Genomic DNA, 20339 nt, shown 5'->3' with positions numbered 1-20339 from the left:
ACACGTTACATAGTATTGTGACCCAAGAGTCCCAAGCCCATGTAGGAGTTGACCTATATTTTTTCGATGAAGGGAATATATTAATATCAAGAAGATAAGTAAAAAAAATGGAGAGAATTTCACTTCTCGGCCTCCAGGTCTAGCCTGGGCCTCACACTAGTAGAAAATTGGGCTTCCGTCCAGGCCATTTGTCCCGGCCCAGTCTGGAGCCAGGACAAATAGGACGGCCACGTTGTCCCGAAATCATCGAGAAGCTACGGGGCCTTTTGTCGCGGTTCTTCAGGGTCTTTTGCCCCGGTGGGAGGCTCCAACTGGGACAAAAGGGTATAAGGCCTTTCAAGTCCTGCTGGCAGCCCTTTTGTCCCGGCTGGAGACACGGGCCAGGACATAAGGTCCGACGGTTCGTTCCCGTGGAAATCGATCATCTCAGCATTACTACACACGGAAACAGAGAGAAGCAGAAACGATCGCCAGCCGGAATTTGCATCGCCATCGGCGCCATGACCGGCCTTTTCACCTCCCTCTCCCTATATATATGCCTTGTTCTTCCTCAGATCTCCATAGCCACCAAAACTGCACCATTAGCCCCGGGCGACCCTCATGGAACCCGAAATGATCAAGCTCGCGCGCGCCCTCGACTTCCCTCGATCTGAAGTCTACTGTGATGTCATGGAGAAGATGAATTTCAAGATCACGTACACCCTCCGTGCGAAGAGGGTGGAGAGGTGGATCCGCGCCGTCAGGAGGGATTTCCTCGACGCTGCGGAAATCAAGGTTAGTTTTCCATGGCTTAAAATTTAGAGATATCATGCATAAAGCATCCATAATTCTAATGGCAATTTTTTCTGTGTTTAAAGGTCGTGGGCCTGGACTGTGAGTTCACCGACCCTCGCAAGGGTAACCAACACGCCTCCGTCCTGCAACTCTCCATCGCGCAACACCTCTAGTCTTCCATATTGTGCATCCCGATGAAGTGCCACAACTGCTCATCGATTTCCTTGCGGAACAAAACAGCAGATTCTGTGGCGCGGCAATCCACAATGATGTGGATATGTTGCAGACCTACGGAATTATTATTCCGTCCACGATCAACCTCCAGCAGATCCTCCAGAACCCCGTCCCAAGAAAGCAGACTCCGAGTTTGATTGATTTGGTAAATCATTATATTGGGACGAGTCTCGAGCAGAAGAAGAAGTTTAATTATAAGAAGAACAAGCCGCCGAAGACCACCAAGGAATTAGAAGAAGAGGCATTGATTTTAGGATGGGCGTTTTTCCCTTGAGCCATAAGCAACTGCAGTATGACGCTCTCGACGCTCGCCTCGGCTTCGAGCTGGGTATGAGGCATTTCCAGGCACTTGGCTACAATAGCCATATGGATCGCCTCGGACTTAATATTTATGAGTAGATGCATGCTGGTGTGGTGTGTGGTGTCTGTGTGTGCCTTCTATGTATGAACATATGAATCGTCGCGATCAATATATTAAACCTTTCTATTATATTGTTATTTAAATTCCTCACATACAGTAATGCGGGCATAACCAAGCAATTTCAAACTTGCGGTTTAAAAATAATTATTTGTCCACTTGTGGTTTTATATTCCTCATATTTTTCTAATAGTTATGCATATATTATTTGTCCACTTGCGGTTTAAAGATTGAAAGATATTAATTATTTGACCATATTATATGAATAATGCATATATTATTTGATACTAATAATAATAAATAAAAAAAAATAAAATTATTCCATATTCAAATTCCTCACACTTTTCTAATAGTTATGCATATATTATTTGTCCACTTGCGGTTTAAAGATTGAAAGATATTAATTATTTGGCCATATTATATGAATAATGCACATATTATTTGATAATAATAATAATAAACGAATAAAAATAAAAATTATTCCATATTCAAATTCCTCATACTTTTCTAATAGTTATGCATATATTATTTATCCACTTGCGGTTTAAAGATTGAAAGATATTAATTATTTGACCATATTATATGAATAATGTATATATTATTTGATAATAATAATAATAAATGAATAAAAATAAAATTACCCCATATTCAAATTCCTCACACTTTTCTAATAGTTATGCATATTGAAAGATCGAGATGTCGCCTAGAGGGGGGGTGAATAGGCAATTAAAAATTCTTACGGGTTTGTCTTGTAAGAATGCGGAATTAAACTAACGTTTAGTTTACAAGCACAAACCATAAATATGCTAAGCTCAACTAAGTGTAACAATAGCAACTAGAGCTAAGCAAGATAGGCACAAGATATATGTAGCACAAGTGATAGCAAGATATATGTACTTCAAGCACGATGGCTATCACAAGGAAAAAGAGCTCGGGTATAGAAATAACCGAGGCACGCGGAGACGAGGATGTATTCCCGTGTTCCCTTCCTTTGCAAGAAGGTACGTCACGTTTGGAGGAGTGGAGGTCCCACGAAGGATTCCTCGCGCCACGAAGGCTCACCCTATTCTTCGAACCACACCCACGAAGGATAATGGCCCTTTCCTTATGGTTAGCTTTTCCTCCGTTCCGGAGATGGCAAGCTCCACAACCACTTCACAAGCTCCACGAAAGGAGAAGCCCGGGCCTCTTCACAATCTTCTTGAAGAGATCACCGGAGCACCAACCGCCAAGCCAACTAGGAGGTCTCCCTCCAAGAGTAACAAGCTCACGGTCTCTCACTCGAACTAATCATGGTGGAGAGCTCAACACTATGCAATGATGCAAAGCAAGAACACTAGAGGTGTTCAAATCCTTCACTCTCAAATCCCACCCAAGCAACAAATGCTAAGATGCGATTGGAGAGGAAGAACAATAGGGAAAGTCAATAAAAGACTCCAAGATCTAGATCCCAAGAGTTCCCCTCACTTAGAGGAGAAATGGATTGGTGGAAGTGTAGATCTAGATCTCCTCTCTTAGATCCCTCAAGAATGAGCAAGAATCATGGGGGGGAACAAGAGAGAGAGCAAGTTCTTCAAATGCAACAATGGAGGGGAGAGAATGGGAAGAACCAATCCAGCCCAAGGTGGAAGAAGGGCTATTTATAGCCCAAGAGCAAATATAACCGTTGGAGAAAAGTTGGGCTGAGTAAACCGTCGAGGAGGCCGGTCAACCGGGCTTAGGGCCGGACCGTCCGGTCCAGGGCCCGGTCAGACCGGGCCACATACCGGACCAGCCGGTCCAAACTGGACCAGGCGCCGGGTCGTGACCGGGGCGAGTCTTTGTCGCGCAGAACGTGCGCCGGGGAGGCCGGTCCACCGCCCGGTCAGACCGGACGAGGGGCCGGACCCGGCCGGTCCAAACCGGGCTTGTGACCGGGCCATGACCGGGACACTTATGTGTCTTACAGTACATGGCCCGGTTGGCACCAGTCCACGAGCCGGTTTGAACCGGGCCGGCCGGTGGGACGGCCGGTCACGCCGGGCGAGAAACCGGGCCAGCAGGTAAAACATGTTATACAAAAACTGTGATAACTTTTGTGTCCGGACCCCGATTGACATGAAACCAATTTTGTTGAAAAGATAACGACGAATAGAATCCCAACAAAAACTGGAAATATGGAGACTCCTGACAGGATATTTTTAGATGTTTTTAGAGAGGGAGTCTCCCACCGTCAAGAAACGGTGAAGACGTCCAAACTCGAAAACGCAATAGAAGATGCATGCGGATTCCGTTTTCGATGAACTTGTGTTGCGGTCAGAAACCCACCAGCGGGCAGCGACTGGCAACACCGTAGAGCCGGGAACAACTCAGGGCTGCGGCTGGCCCCAGTCCCTCAGAGCGACGGCCCGCAAAGCCTTCTGGTCACACGTCCGATGCTGTCGCAAGGGCGTGCCACCTGACCTATACCCGGTCGGGAAGGTGTTGGATGATGCCTCGCTTAGTTTCCTGCATGGCATACACGTAAACGTTAAATACGAGCCTCGATCGGCTCTCGGGTTGTCCTGTGAATCGGCTCAAAGAGCCGATCCACCCATGATTCGTACGAGGTGTACGAATATATGGTGGTCCTGCTTGATCAAGATAAAGCTAAAGCGATCTACGACGATTTAGGGTTTTCACCGCATAATCGGATCATCCTACTCACGATTTGGCCTCGCGCTCGCGTACGGTGATCGTAAGCCGGTCCTAGACAGGGCCTAAAAACCAACACGAGGTTGATCCCCGGAACATCCTGTCTAGGGTTAGCAGACTACACCCTACACGCCGCTGGATCCTCCAACCCTTTGTAAGGCCTAACTATTGCGGATATTAAACTAATCCTTGAAGAAACAAGGAGCAACCGTAACGGATCGGATCTACTAAACAATGATCAAGCGGGGTGCCGCCCCTACACCTAAGATAGGTGTAAGGGCGGCTAGATGTATAAGGGTTGCACTACGACAGCATATGATACGAAGAACAATGCTAACCCTAACACATCTAAGATAACTACATTGCTCGCCATCAAAAAGGCTTCGACGACGAGCAACGCATGAACAACGTAATAAGCTTATGCTGCCTAGATCGCAAGATGCGATCTAGGCAGCATGGTGCTACCGGCGTAAACCCTCGAGACGAAGGAGTTGGCGATGCGCCGAGATTGGTTTGTGTTGAACGTTGGTTGTTGTTTATTCCATAAACCCTAGATACATATTTATAGTCCAAGGGACTTTCTAATTCGAGCGTGCACCTAACCGTGCACGGGTAAAACTCTAACTTCTAAATTAAGATGTGATCTACTATAATACGGATACATGGGCAATTTAGCCCAACTTCTTCGTGTCGGGCCGCTTCGAGAGATCCTCCACGCGTTTAACCTTCAAGCCCATCTCACCTATGGCCCATCTCCCGATTTAGCCAAAATCCGGTGATAACACATGCCCCCCTGGTTTTGGTAATGATAATTTCAAAACCACTCGTTTTTTCTTCGAGGGGTCATGTCGTGGCAGAGCGAAGCAGAACCGTCGCAGTAATTTTCATCATGACAACTTGCCTTCCCAACTTCTCTGCACGATTTGACAGTTTTTTGGCACCACCTCCTCGAAAACTGTTCGAACATTAAATCCCCACTTCTTTTATTTAACCGCACCGAACAGTTCTCCTCCTCATCCTTTCCGCATTAGCACTCCAAAAGCCCTTCTGCGCACCATGTCTTCTTCTTCCTCCGCCTCATCGGGACTTTCCCTCGAGTCCTCTTCCTCCCACGAGCCGACGCCAGAACGGGACCCACAAGAGGTTCATGCGGCCAACACCCGCCGCGCCATAGAGGCTGGGGAGGAGCCCGGCCATGACTTCTCCATCTGGTCCGAGGACGACAAGTCCTCGACGGACGGGGAGAGCGACCTCCGCTTCCTCGCCGACGGGGAATCGGAGGAGGAGAGCGATGACGATCGCTTCTCCTGGGATGACTTCACCTCCTCCGAGGAGGCGAACGAGGAGGAGGAGGAGGAGGACGACGACGACGACGACAGCCCCTCCGACGAGCCGCCGGCCAAGCGCCACTGCCCCTGGCCGGGGAATCTCAGTGACTACGACAGCGACGACGACGACGACGACGACGAGGAGGATGAGGACAACGAAGGTCCCGCCGGCGGCCGCTACGGCGAGCGACGACGAGCCCGCCGGGAGCAGCGCCGACAGTGGCGACGAGGGTGACGACGAGGGCAGCGACGGCCCGTAGATAGGACCCTTAGCATAGGATCAGTAGTAGCAGGCGGGGCAATGTATCCCCTTAGTACTCCCTTTTGAGAGCAATCAGCTCTTCTATGTAAGAAATCTCGTTTATCCATGAAGAAATTCCCCAATTTAATTTTGCCGATTTCCTTTATGCCAATTTAGCCGATTTCCCTTCATACTGATCCCGCCGATCGTCACTTAGCCAATGCTCAATGAGCCGATGACAACACATCGGTCTCTCATGATCCACTCTTCATCTCCTTGACGTCGGAGTGATCGTGAACTTGATCAATACTCAAAAGCTGATGTTAACATATCAATCCTTCACGATCTATCTTTCACCTTTTCCGACCGATGACTTTGAGCTCTGGTGGACAACGAGGCAGACCAACGCCTTTAAGAGAGCCCCAGAACCGCTGCCGAAACGGCTTGACGATGAAGCCGATACCTCTGGACATTCAGATATTCAGTGATACTCTTCAAAACCTGCCCAATCCCCTTGACAGGGTTATGATGGAGGGCCATCCGATGAAATCTCAATCGGCTTCTTAAGAACAGAGTATCTACGCAGTCAGTTGCCCCCCGAGCCTCCATCAAGGCAAGAACAGCAGCGGGCCAACCAAACGTGTCACCATCGGTTTCCAAGTCATGATGCAGAGCCAGCCGATTTCAACAGAATCGGCTTCCTAGAGCAGAGAACCTTCAGGGTGAGCTGCCCCCCGAGTTTCTTCAGTCCACTTCTTGCGCCTTGCTGGTCAGATCGGCTCCTTTCCTTTGGCGGATTTGATGCAATCCATCATTAACCTGATCTGCACGTCCATGCTGCTCTTGGCACTGGTCAGGGTCATGATCCCTCAAACTTGCCCCAGCTGATACTGCGGACTCGAATACTCGCAAAAAGAATCCGGAGGTTCTTGAAGAGAGGATCTGAGCCACCAAACCACTCCATTGAGGAGTTCTTCCATTAGAGTCTCTCTTCGTGGCCCACTTCCTGCTCCATTGACCTTCTGCTTATAACAGTTATACCTCTTGAGTCGATGGCCATGCATCGGCTTTCTATCCTTAAGTCGATGTCTGTTGCATCGGCTGCGCTTAAATTTTTTTGAATTTTTTACGGCCGATTTATGTATCGGCCCCCATACTTCAATACCCATCATCAAAGAATATCTTAGGCCGCTGGGCATTTGAAAGATACTCCTACTTCATATCCTCGTGTTTTATCCACCTAGGTGCCCCCCGAGCCGATTCTCTCAAGGGACTTGATGGTATCGGCTCTTTAGGTATTCCCTGCTGGATCGAATGTTGAACCCAGGTAGAATGGATGGTGAGGATAATTTTGGCCGATTGCTGGAATCGGCCTCCATGTTGCTTGCTCGATGAAGGTTTTGTAATGTTTCTCCATAAATCCTTGGGGCCGATCTCCTGGATCGGCATCGCCACGTTTGTCCATCGACGTTGCTCTTGTTACACGGTCGGGCCCGTGGATAAAACCAACCTAACCCCGTTCTTTGTCACGTCGATGCGCTCGCAGTCGTCCAATCCTGGAGCACTAAACTCCGTTGGAAGGATGGAGACCATGTTTGTGCCAGCCGATGTCTCATCATCGGCTTTCTTTTGTCTGGGGCGCCACTCTTTCCTTTGTGGCCGACCTTCTTCGTCCAGGGTTCGCTGAATTTTGGCGGCCGGATCAGAGCCGTGCCTTCCTCAACGTGTGCGGGTATAATCTTTCAGCTTCCTCCAACCCACGCGGACGATGAACCCTTCGCTTCGGGAACGGCTGAGCCCATCGGGGCACCACCTTGGCCGATGATACTTGTCTTCTTCATCATCGTCCTCTAGTTCCTCGAGATCTTCCACCCGAGCGGACTCAGCATGCTTGTTCCGAGGCGGGAGAGACCCTAGACGCTTGAACACAGACACGTTAGTTGCATCCCTCTTCCTTTGTTTACATTCTCACATACTTGTTGAGGAGGTGATCAGAGAGAGGTCGCTGATATCTTATGTTCTTCACTTCTCCCTCCGTGACGTAGCGCTTGCCGTCGTGGCGGAGCCGATCGCGTGGAGCGGCTTCCTCTGTGTCTTTGCTATGAGAGCAGCTGCCCTCATCTCCGTCCTTACCGGAGTGGTGCCCAGGTCCCACCATGTTGATATTGCACGAGAAATCGGGCTGGCACCCTCCATGGTAAGTATACTCCACCATATTAACGGCGGGGAAGGGGTGTGTGTCGACCTTCATGGCGTACTGGTTGAAAATTAGTCGCCCTTTTTCTATCGCCATTTGGATCTGTTGACGCCACACCCTGCAGTCGTTAGTGGTGTGGGTGAACGTGTTATGCCACTTGCAGTATGGCTTTCCGTTCAGCTCCTGCACCGTGGGGATCTTGTGGCCTTCGGGTACCTTCAGCTGCTTCTCCGTGAGTAAGAGGTCGAAAATCTGTTCAGCCTTGGTCACGTCGAAGTCGAACCCTTTTGGAGGGTCTTGTGGCTTAACCCACTTGCAGGACACGGGGCTTGCCGCCCGAGCCCATTCAGCCACTGCTATCTCTTGATCTCCCGCAGCACCTTCATCCTCGTCTGCCTCAACCAGGACCACCGCACGCTTGAATTTGTCCTCGGTAAACATCCGGGTGGCGCTGTTCATATGCCGACGGCTTCGCACCATGTGCGCCAATGAAGGGTAGTCTCGCTTGGGAGGCCACGTCCTTGATCGATGATGAAAGACCCACCACCGCCAACTCGATCGCTTCTTTTTCGCTTACGTGAACCGAATAGCATCGGTTCCTCACGGTCTCGAAGCGCCGGGATGTATTCCGACACTGTTTCCCCGCGCTTCGTCGTACTTGTGCTAGATCGGCAATGCCAGCCTCGGAAGCCTCCGAGTGATACCGCTCATGGAACTGCTCTTCCAAATGCTTCCAAGTCCGGATTGAGTTCGGTGGCAGCGATGTGTACCACCCGAAAGCCGATCCTGTGAGGGATCGTGCAAAGAACCTCACACGCAGCTCGTCCGATGCTGAGATCGTGCCCGGATGTGCCAAATATCGGCTCACATGCTCGATGGAGGCTGGAACCATCTGATCCACTAAACTTTGTAAAGTCGTGGAGCCGATATTTGGGTGGTAGCGGGATCAATTCGTACTCGTTGGGGTACGGCTTGGTATATCCGAATGTCTTCCTTTTCGGCATCATGCCGAACCGATCTTTCGAATTGTACAAATCTGATCCGCGGTGATGGCTGAAGGTGTTGAACCCCGAAGATTCGCCGGGGTGGCATACTTAGCCAGCCATGCTTGCTTTTCCAGCTTCTGAGCCAACCGCAGGAGCTGAGCTCGCGGAGGTTTGTCGGAGTGGCGTACTTAGCTAACCACGTTTGCTTCTCAAGATCTGCTCCCGACGTTCCTCCTCGCTGTTCCGAGACCCCTGCCGTTGCAGCTCGGTTCGAGAGTGCCCGAGTCATGCAGCATCGGCACGTATGCGCACGTGTATCCGTGCGGGATCTCCTTGGGCGCCTCAGGTAGGAATTGGTAGTCACTAGGGTCACCACCAATCTTGTAGACGACGTATGCCGATGAGTTCGGCACTTCTGGTGCTGCCAACGCGAACGGCAGCGGTGGACGGGACTGGAATGGTATTTCTCCTTTGTAAGTCCCCAGAGCTGGTCCCGACGGAGAATACTGATGGCTCATGATTTCTCGGATCACGCGCGAGCGACACGCTCCAAAGTGTTCACCAAGCTCTCGAGTGGCGGTGCAGCGAATGAGCCACCATGAAGTTGATCTCCTGACGCAGCCGACCCGGTGCGTTCTTCGACGGGGTGGACAGGTCCACTCCATCGAGCGCGCCTTCGGTGAGAACCCCTTCCACCCGATGTCGTGGGAGCGGGTTCCGTGGAAAGAGCCGATGAGGTCGGCTTCGAGGACTCGCTTTGATCTCGTCATGCTTCTTCTTGAGCTCGTCGGTCGGATCCTCGTACTTGACCGGAGTGCTTTCCGCCATCTCGGATGTAGATGGCGATGCGGTGGATGTCGAAGATGGTCCCACCGGGCGTGCCGAATGTGTTGCGGTCAGAAACCCACCGGCGGGCAGCGACCGGCAACACCGTAGAGCCGGGAACAACTCGGGGCTGCGGCCGGCCCCGGTCCCTCGCAGCGACGGCCCGCAAAGCCTTCTCGGTCACACGTCCGATGCTGTCGCAAGGGCGTGCCACCTGACCTATACCCGGTCGGAAGGTGTTGGATGATGCCTCGCTTAGTTTCCTGCATGGCATACACGTAAACGTTAAATACGAGCCTCGATCGGCTCTCGGGTTGTCCCGTGAATCGGCTCAAAGAGCCGATCCACCCATGATTCGTACGAGGTGTACGAATATATGGTGGTCCTGCTTGATCAAGATAAAGCTAAAGCGATCTACGACGATTTAGGGTTTTCACCGCATAATCGGATCATCCTACTCACGATTGGGCCTCGCGCTCGCGTACGGTGATCGTAAGCCGATCCTAGACAGGGCCTAAAAACCAACACGAGGTTGATCCCCGGAACATCCTGTCTAGGGTTAGCGAGACTACACCCTACACGCCGCCTGGATCCTCCAACCCTTTGTAAGGCCTAACTATTGCGGATATTAAACTAATCCTTGAAGAAACAAGGAGCAACCGTAACGGATCGGATCTACTAAACAATGATCAAGCGGGGTGTCGCCCCTACACCTAAGATAGGTGTAAGGGCGGCTAGATGTATAAGGGTTGCACTACGACAGCATATGATACGAAGAACAATACTAACCCTAACACATCTAAGATAACTACGTTGCTCGCCATGAAAAGGCTTCAGCACGAGCAACGCATGAACAACGTAATAAGCTTATGTCGCCTAGATCGCAAGATGCGATCTAGGCAGCATGGTGCTTACCGGAAGAAACCCTCGAGACAAAGGAGTTGGCGATGCGCCGAGATTGGTTTGTGTTGAACGTTGGTTGTTGTTTATTCCATAAACCCTAGATACATATTTATAGTCCAAGGGACTTTCTAATTCAGGCGTGCACCTAACCGTGCACGGGTAAAACTCTAACTTCTAAATTAAGATGCGATCTACTATAATACAGATACATGGGCAATTTAGCCCAACTTCTTCGTGTCAGGCTGCTTCAGAGATCCTCCACGCGTTTAACCTTCAAGCCCATCTCACCTACGGCCCATCTCCTGATTTAGCCAAAATCTGGTGATAACAACTTGGGCTTGTTGTAAAGCTAGCAACAAGTTCAAGAACCTCTCACAGAGAAACACCAAGAAGCAATAGGGATATGCAAAGTATGCAAATGATTGAGCTCCCTAAGACGATGTGATCAAGTTACCCAACCGAAAGCCCCTCTTGATAGTGCGGCTATCTATCCTATAATCCGGTCTCCCAACATCCACCTTGAGACCGGTAAAGGAAAACCTAGCAAGGCCATACCTTTGCCTTGCGCATCCCGCTTGATCTTGATGATAACTCTTCGAGCTCCACTCAAGCCGGAATGTCTTACTTGATCATTGTTGCTTCGTGAAGACTCACAAATGCTCCCCCATACACCATGATGGGAAAGCTCCATTGATGCATATCTTGATGACGATCACCACTTGATGTCATCCTCTCATGGACTATATGAGATCTCACTTTTGATGCATGCCCATGGAAAGATACCTAACCCACATAGACAACACAAGTGCACATATATGATGGGTTAGTTCATAAAGCATAACTGACAAGGCTTACCATACCACATGACTTTATGTGGCACATTCTTCATGCTTCATGTGTTGACCAAACTTGAATCTATTATTCACTCTTTGCATTGGTCAACCTTGTATCTTCTCATGCTCTATCATATTATCTTGAGGTGTATAAAGAATTCTTCACTTGGAATCAAGCACTCGAGATCTTGATCATCCATTACTTATCACATAAGCTAGAGCATGGCTAATATTGAGTTCCACATAGGAACTCCATCTTCATTTCTTCTTCTTGATCATATCACATATATATCTTCAAATCGATGATCTTGATGCCCATACACAAGGTATATCTTTATCTTCATGGCATCCATACTTGAATCCAACACATGGAATACAAGTAGAACCTATGGAATATTCCTTCATATAAACTCAATGAAAACATTAGTCCATAGGGGTTGTCATTAATTACCAAAACCACACATAGGGGCAATATACCCTTACACATATATTATTTGTCCACTTGTGGTTTAAAGATTGAAAGATATTCAAATTTCTCACATTGGAATGCTATATTATTATCGTATGGTAGTATTTACAACAAGGTACAACCACATTCGGGGAACACGGCAGGAAAGAACCAAGAAGAAAAAAAGAAAAAAGAAGAAAAATAAAAAAATGAAAATGAAAAAAGATAAATGCAAAAACAAAAAGAAAAAACCTTTTGTCCCGGTTGTGGTTACCAGCCGGGACATAAGGTCCTCCAGCCCAAACACATGCATCGTAGCCACGTGGTGGACTTTATGTCCCGGCTGGTAACCGGGCCGGGACAAAAGGGTGGGCCTTTTGTCCCGCCGCCCTTTTCCCGGGTTGCCGGCCGGGACAAAAGCCTCTTATGGTCCGCGGCAATTGGCCTATTTTCCACTAGTGTCAAGTATAAGTAGGAACATAAATTCGCGTCCATGAGGATTTAAACTCATGTACTAGGTTTTTACATCACTCCCCCAACCAGCTGAGCTAAGCTCACTTCCTAAAAGTTGACCTATATAAGGAGGAAGCTGGAGGAGAGCAAAACCTAACACACAAAACAACCCCAGAAGAGGTGAGCCTCGATTCTACAATAGCCAAAGAATCTAAATCCTCATCTGTAATTCATTATCAGTTAAGAGATCTTGAATATCTTTTATGTCATGTGGTTGGCAAGGTTAATTCTCATTCCTAACTTTCTTAGCATTCATGTTCCTACTACTTTCATGCAAATCATGCCTAGCCTGCTCCAGATATTTAATTACAGAAATGTTACGCAGTTTCTTAGATACTTCCTAAAGAAACACTAACTTTTTAAACCATCGGGAATGAATTTCTGGAATTCTCACACCGATGTCCCTCTTCTACTATATCATTTAGTGTCTAGTTCCTCCTAGCACTAATTCATTTTTTAGAGTATCTAAAAGAGTGTTATAAGACTTGTCAGGCACTTCAAGATTCCTCTTCTTTGTCTGTTCCACAGCTTTCTCCATCATATATACTCCCTTTGGCATTTGGCATGGAAGCATCATTGATCCTCAAGGCTTCTCCTGATCAATGCAGCTTCCCTGGCCAGCCTTTCCTCTTCTTGATCAGTTTGAGAGTCTGCGACCTGAGTTTCAGGCTCCTCATCCAGATCTTGATCATTTTACCTGTCTTTCATTGTTTTGTGACTCCATAGCACCACGCCACCACCATATGATTCCATCCCCTCAGAGGAATTAGCATGTGGAGCTTTGTTAGTTCCCTGGCCCCCATTTAATTTCTCTTCATATTCTTGCATTTTCTGATAAAACTTCATGTCAGCTTCTTGTTGTATCAACATCTGCAGGCTGAGTAAATAGCCTAGTGGGCAGCAAATCCCTAGTCGTACATTCAGAGATGAAAGCGTGGTTTTTTTATTTATTTTTTAGATTCAGACATGAAAGCGTGGTGTGTGAAGCAATTTCGTTCAGGTTCAAATCCGCATGTGTGAATCACTCAGTCACTCGTCGGATCGAGAGGCCGGAATGATGGCTGTTTGCGAGGTCCTCATTGTACCGACCATGCTTAACCTGCAAAGGCGGCATGATGCTGCCCACTCGATCGAGCTCCCCTTGGTAATCAAACATACGGGGCCAAGAGCCCAAGACCCCACGTAGGAGACGCCATTGCCGATGCTTCAAGCAATGGGCACACTCACTCCCCATCCACCCAGGATCACCCCCTCCTTCTGGGTTGATTACCTTCTCCCGTACACATCGATCCTCCCGCCTGCCACAGACATGAGTACATGGAGTGACACGAGGAGAAAGCACCAAAAGGCTCGATCGAGTCGGGTAGATAGATTACCAAGGAAGCTCGCAAAAATACAGCAGCATCAACGGCGCCAGACCAAAACCCCAACCCCTTCTCACCAAGACAAGCGAAGACCCAACCAAAACCCACCTCCACGCCTTCCTCGCTTCGTCCGTGGTGCTGACCGTGGTGCTTCATTGACCTTGACCTGTGTCCTATAGTAAGTACCGTGACTTTTTCGCCATAGCCAGCTCGTGAACGCCGCTCCAGTAACTAGCGCGCGCAGCTAAGGTACGTAATGGATTCCATCGCGGCGTCCTCGGCGCAGAGAGGGGCTCTCTGCTCCCTCCTCTGCCTCTGCCTCTTCTCGGCGGGCCTCCTCCTCGGCTCCCGCCCGTTCTTCCCGCCGCCACGGCTCTGGGAACACTTCTCCAGGGCGCAGCAGCAGCGGCTTGCCCGCACCGCACCACCACCTGCTCCTCATCATGTCGCTGCTGCAGCAGCAGCAGCTTACCATGATCACGACGTGGAAGCGCCGGCACCCGACGCGGGCTACGGCGATCTTGGCCGCGAGGAGGAGGGCGATGAGGAGATGGCACTCGGCAGTGCGCCGGCACCCGCGCCGGCGTGGGAGGACGGCGACGGAGAGGGGAGGGAGTGCGACCTGCTCGACGGGAGCTGGGTGCACGACCCGGCTGCCTACCCGCTGTACCAGGCGGCGGAGTGCCCGTTCCTCAGCGACCAGGTGACGTGCCGGCGGAACGGCCGCCCGGACGCCGGCTACGAGCAGTGGCGGTGGCAGCCGAGGGGGTGCGGCAGCGCGAGGTTCCGCGGCGCGGAGGTGCTGGAGCAGTTGCGGAACAGGCGGCTCGTCTTCGTCGGCGACTCGCTCAACCGCAACATGTGGGAGTCGCTCGCCTGCATCATCTACACGGCGCTGCCCGACCGGTCGCGGACGCGCATCGAGGATGTCAGCTCCGAGTACAGGATCTTCCGCGCCATGGTATGTCTTTTTTGTCCTTCAAATCACTTAAGTCTGTCCCCATCTCGAAGGGCCTCTTAAGTCTATCATTATTACTATCATTCATCGCCGTTTAGACAGTGCTAATCTCTACCCGTTACGGAAACACAGTCAATTGCGGACATTGATCAACTTTTCCATAGCGACAACGTTGATAATGGGTCACCCCATTTTGGCACTGGCCACGAAAATCTAGATAATGCAATGTTCGGAATTAGAGCGTGCAGGTTCATGATTGTCACATTCCTTATAACTTACTCCATGTAGCATTTAGCTGTTAAAAACAATACTCCATGTAGCATTTAGCAGGTTCATGATTGTCACATTCCTTATAACTTACTCCATGTAGCATTTAGCTGTTAAAAATAATACTCCATGTAGCATTTAGCTCTCAAAAATAATACCCCATGGCACTTAGGTCCTCGCGTGCAAATGTAATTATGTTCTTTGTACTATCAGACTATCAAAACTGTGCAGGAGCACGTCACTTTTTCAACGTGCATTGTCTCACTATAAACATAGATGCACAAATTGTTTCACGAGACACAGATGGATGTGCATTGATTACAATGGTGCTGACGCAAAAGGAGTGGAAACAAACAACCCATTATTCAACATTCTATATTATACTTAAGTTTATTGTTTGCCACTATGTTGAGAAGTATTATCTCTGAGCTCCTTACAACATAATTGAAAATAAATACAGGATTACAATTGCTCGGTGGAATTCTTTTGGAGCCCATTCCTCGCGAAGCTTGAAACCAAGCAAGATCAAACCAAGGCACTCAAGCTTGACCAGCTCCCAACCATGCTTAAACAAGTGGTCGGCGCAGATGTCATCATCTTCAATACTGGCCACTGGTGGACACACACTGGCAAGCTTAGGGCGTAAGTCTCCATGCATATTTCATCATGTGTTAAATCCTTTCAGTGGAGAGCTGATTATTTGACTACAGGTGGGACCATCTAGAAAGAAATGGTGTGCATGTCGAGATGGAAGGAGAGGAGGCGTTCAACAGAGCACTGAGAACATGGGCCAGATGGGTCGATCACAACATAGACCCAACCAAAACCAAGGTCTTCTTCAGAAGTATCTCACCTGAACACAAAAGGTACATTTCTTGCAGCACAATCAACATTATGCATTACGGCCGACCTAACTAACATACAAATGTGCTCACAATACAGTGCTAATTGGTGCTACAATCAGACAACTCCCATCACAAATAAAACAATCATTCCATGGTTCCCAAAAGGCCTGATTTCCATCGTAGAGAGGAACATACAAAGCATGAAGACGCCTGCTACATATCTCAACATCACCCATCTCTCTGAGCTCCGAATTGATGCACATCCGTCAGTGTACACTACCAACAGGGATGGGAAGCCTCTATCAACGGAGCAACGACAACAGCCAATCACATACGCTGATTGCAGCCACTGGTGCCTACCAGGGCTACCTGACACATGGAATGTAATTTTACTTACTTCTTTAACAAGACATGGCTCTAATGTACACTAGTAGGATCTTCTTGCAGCTTGCTGAACATATTAATTCATCTATACACAGCCTGTCTAAGCTGATATACTCTATTCCAATAGTAAGGCTAAAATCACTTAAAATCAACCAAGCAACAACCAAATAGAACATCACCAGCTGTCTCACTAGAGGAATCAGAGTAAATATCAACACTGTTCTTGTGCTACAAACAGCACGTAAGAATAAAATTTCTGCGCGACAAACTATCAGACACAAAACTGTGAATCAACCACTAAACTTGTGACATACCTCACTGTGTACTATTACACGAACACAAATTCTTGTGCGACAAATAACAACGTAGCCTACTCTCAACACAGATTCTTGAGTGATAAACATCTGTTCAGACTAGAGAACAACCACGAAAACTTCATGAGGAAACTGAACAGGCGCAACTTTACAGACATGAGGTAGAACCTGATCGAAAACACAAGCACATAAAGCAACCCAGCCGACATCCAAAATCAGATATCACTCACACATATGAAGACTCCGCGGTTTACCAAGCAAAGTTCCATACAATTATCGCACCATACATGATATCATGAGACAGAACACAACAATTTTAAAAGACAACTCCATAGACAGAAAACTGCAAAGCAGTCATACAAAGTACATGTCTACCGAAAGATTTCATAGAAAACACTAATCTATCTTGATTTATCTCATAACAGCGAAAACTGAGAGCAAAACTGAATTCCAGTTCAGAGGTAGCCAGAATATGCAAGACATCCATGTAAGCAGACAACACTTCTGAATTCAGCACAACCATTCAAAGCATATGCTCCCAAGAGATGTCACAACCTGAGTCACACATTCACTAGAATTCAATCAATAGTTCATCAGAGAAAAAATATACAGACAAAATACAGGTATTATACAAAGAAAAGGAGGTGAAATACATATACTTCTTAATTCATCAAGTTCCTAATACGGGGCCTAATCCTTACAAAATGCAAGGACATAAATGCAGTAAATTATGGAAGCTTTGAAGATCATACCCACAAAATTGGACAAGATTTTGAGTAAGAATATTACAAAGTAGCTCAATAGAGCAAAATATGTGAAATAAATTAATCAACAAAAGAACGTGAAGAGTATTTATCTACAGTAAATCTAGTATGTGTGTTTGACAAATGCAATAAACAACATAACTAACATTTACTTAGTAATCTTGATTGAAGAGTAGGTTATTGAGGGGATGTGAATAGTTATGTTTATGATTCACCCATGAATTGACAGGGTCACCCATAAAAAAAACGAAAAGAAAGCTTCAAATACCAGATGTTCTGTGCATAAGCACATGATTTGCAAACTTAGTAGCCAAGATTTACAGATGCATTATGTAGTACAGATGTATAGAAGTACTACATAGGACAAAAAGAATAGACAAGCATGACACAACTAAAAGAAATAGTAGCATTGGAGAAAAATCTAATTGAACAAACATCATATAAATACAATCCATCATACAATCGCAGATGCTCAGTTCTGCAATGTGGAAATCTCTAATCTGAGGTTCTACAAAATGTGCTAACGAGCTATAGCCAAAAATTACAACCAACATAAGCTTTGATCCAACATAGAAGTTGTCAGGAAGACATGTTAGCAATGATATTTAAGTGAATGTTAGCTTTCAGCACATAATTTTCAAAATAGTGTCAGTTTTATCGAAAACCAGGGTCATAAATTTGTTACGTATGTGTTTAGAGCAAAATACATCAGCATGAACTCATTACAGTACTCTGTAGGTAAGAAAGACTGCCCATATTGTTCACACAGTGGTCAATTCACCTTTGAAAATTGCAACCCAGTGCACTTAGATCAAGGCAATTCCAAACAGATACACATGATCTGTCAGCATAACCAAAAACCAACAGCGCAGAAGCTTGATTATCCAAGACCAATGACCTAGGCAGCAAATTATCAACTTTACACAAGGGCATGCCAAATAGAACAAAGAAAAAGCAAACTCGGCTACTGGAACACGAACATGGAAAATACCAAAGAAGAGCGAAGGGAGCATCACACCATCATATTACTATGCTGCACATCATCATCATGCCACGAACGTACAAGTGCCCTCCCACGAATAAACTCATAGCAGATAAACACAGAGCAAAACTAATCAAATAATCGGCAAACCTCTCAAAAAGAACTAACCGGAAGAGTATGGGATATTTCGGTGCTATGCATTACATCAGTAGCATCCTTCATATTCTATGCCCCATACTCACCGATCAACTTGATGGTCTAACATAGCATAAGTTATCCTATAGATTTTCCAACCTTAAACCAGGAAAGCAATCATACATTTCAAATACATCACACATTCACAAACAGACAAAGCACAGCGTGACGATAAATGCAACAATCACAATTTGCAAACAGATGCAGCGCATGTTCAGGCATAACACGGTAGCATTCAATGAAAAAATAGCTACAGGCATCTATGACAAACCACAAAATACTTTGCTACAATATGCTAGTTCACGTTGGGGTAGCAAGTAACAACTATGGAAGGGGTGTAAAATTACCTTAGAAATAAGGTGGCACGTTGGGGTACATTGGAGGAGCCCTGCCACCTGGTCCTGGTGACATCTCCTGACCCCGGAAGCCAGACCCTGGCAGAGGGTAGTTTCCACCCTCGCCATATCCAGATGGCAGTCCACCTGAGCCCTGTTGCATCCGGTAGAGTGAGGATGCCCCGCCCATGCCTAAACCACCATAAGGACCCATCCCAGCAGCACCGAACTGAGATCCTCCTCCAAATGAACCACCGCCCATTCCCCCGGGGCCAAATGCACCAGCAGAGCCCATCCCAGAAGGCATCTGGTTTCCCATCGACCCCATCCCAGCACCTCCGCCGCCACCGCCCATGGAGGACGGCAAGTTCCCATATGGATTGTGACCACCACCTAGGCCAGGGCCACCAAATCCACCGAATGATGGCGGCATGCCACTCCCAGGGCCACCATACTGCCCACCCATCTGTGGTCCACCAAGCCCATGGCCAGGACCCGGCATGTCCTGAGGGAGCATCTGCTGTTGCTGTTGTTGCCCAGCAGGCCCAGATTGCTGCGGTTGCTGCTTCCCCTTCTTGCCCTCAATGGCGAGCTTGCACAAGAGCTGGTGCCCTTCAATCACCTTGACCGAGTCCACCAACGAGGCCTGAGCGCCCTCGGGTGTCTTGTACACAAAGAGGGCAAAGCCCCTGAACTTGCCCGTGGTCTTGTCGAACCCAAGCGGGCCCTCCTCAATCTCGCCATAGGCAGCAAAGTGCGCGAGGAGGCGCTCGGACGGCATGTCAGCGGGGACGTTCCCGACGAAGATCTTGCGGAGGGACACGTCCGCCGAAGGGGCGCCACCCGCGCCGCCCGCCCCGCCGGACGGCCCGCCGGCGGCGCCCGCGGCGGCGAGCTGGGTGACGGTGACGCGGCCGTCGATCTTCTTGGACGGCTCCTTGAGGGCGAGGACGGCGGAGTCGGCGTGGCGGAAGGTGACGAAGCCGTAGCCCTTGGAGCGGCCGGTGGTCTTGTCGCTGATGACGACGGCCTCCTCGAGGTCGCCGAAGGCGGAGAAGATGGCGCGGAGCGAGTCCGAGTTGGTCTCCCAGCCGAGGCCCCGCACGAAGAGCTTGCGGAGCGCCGGGTCGCGGTCGGCGGCGGCGCGCACGGCGTCGAGCGCGACACCCGAGGCGAGCGCGGCGGCGGCGGCGATGTCGGCGAGCTGGTCGCGGGAGAGCGGCTCGAGGAGGCGCAGGACGTCGTCGCGGGTGAGCCCGAGCGCGGCGGCCCCGGCGGCCGGGGAAGCGGTGGCCGCGCCGTTCTCGTCTGGCTTGCGCTTCTTGGAGAAGGGATCCATGGATGGGGGAGGGGATGGGAGGGGCAAAACCCTAGGTAGGGCTTGGCGGCGGAGGGATGGGTGGGGTGGGGGGGGGGCAAATTCAGGGTTCGATGCGACTTGTGGGTTGGGGATCAATCAGGGCCTTTTATCGACTTGGAGCCGCAGGATTTCTTCTTCGATGTGCTTGAGCCGGACTGTAAGAAAACGTCCGTGAGCCGGACACGTTTATCGTCCGAA

General features: G+C 48.8%; 2 protein-coding genes across 2 annotated transcripts; one reads left to right on the top strand and one right to left on the bottom strand.

Annotated features, from left to right (window-relative positions):
- Positions 1–13993: 13993 nt before the first annotated feature.
- LOC124663531 (protein trichome birefringence-like 28) lies at positions 13994–16243 on the top strand. The gene is made up of 4 exons (XM_047201223.1): positions 13994–14698; positions 15423–15604; positions 15673–15828; positions 15905–16243. The coding sequence occupies exons 1-4, from the start codon at positions 13994–13996 to the stop codon at positions 16236–16238; spliced, it is 1377 nt and encodes a 458-aa protein (XP_047057179.1). The 3' UTR covers positions 16239–16243.
- A 451-nt stretch (positions 16244–16694) lies between these two features.
- LOC124665452 (UBP1-associated protein 2C-like) lies at positions 16695–20159 on the bottom strand. Its single transcript, XM_047202868.1, has 2 exons — positions 18794–20159; positions 16695–17060 (listed from the first exon to the last, which is right to left on the bottom strand). Exon 1 carries the CDS (start codon positions 20118–20120, stop codon positions 18795–18797), a length of 1326 nt encoding a protein of 441 aa, XP_047058824.1. The 5' UTR covers positions 20121–20159; the 3' UTR covers positions 16695–17060; position 18794.
- Positions 20160–20339: the final 180 nt, after the last annotated feature.

Source organism: Lolium rigidum, chromosome 6 (assembly GCF_022539505.1).
Source record: "Lolium rigidum isolate FL_2022 chromosome 6, APGP_CSIRO_Lrig_0.1, whole genome shotgun sequence".
NCBI classification, from domain to species: domain Eukaryota; kingdom Viridiplantae; phylum Streptophyta; class Magnoliopsida; order Poales; family Poaceae; genus Lolium; species Lolium rigidum.
This window is presented reverse-complemented; position numbering and strand designations above follow the sequence as displayed.

Excerpts from the sequence above, each read along its gene's own strand:
- LOC124663531 (XM_047201223.1), top strand. The coding sequence starts at position 13,994 with ATGGATTCCATCGCGGCGTCCTCGGCGCAGAGAGGGGCTCTCTGCTCC. Across the intron at positions 14,699-15,422 it reads ACAGGATCTTCCGCGCCATG|GATTACAATTGCTCGGTGGA; the intron begins GTATGTCTTTTT and ends AAATAAATACAG. Across the intron at positions 15,605-15,672 it reads CACACTGGCAAGCTTAGGGC|GTGGGACCATCTAGAAAGAA; the intron begins GTAAGTCTCCAT and ends ATTTGACTACAG.
- LOC124665452 (XM_047202868.1), bottom strand. The coding sequence starts at position 20,120 with ATGGATCCCTTCTCCAAGAAGCGCAAGCCAGACGAGAACGGCGCGGCC.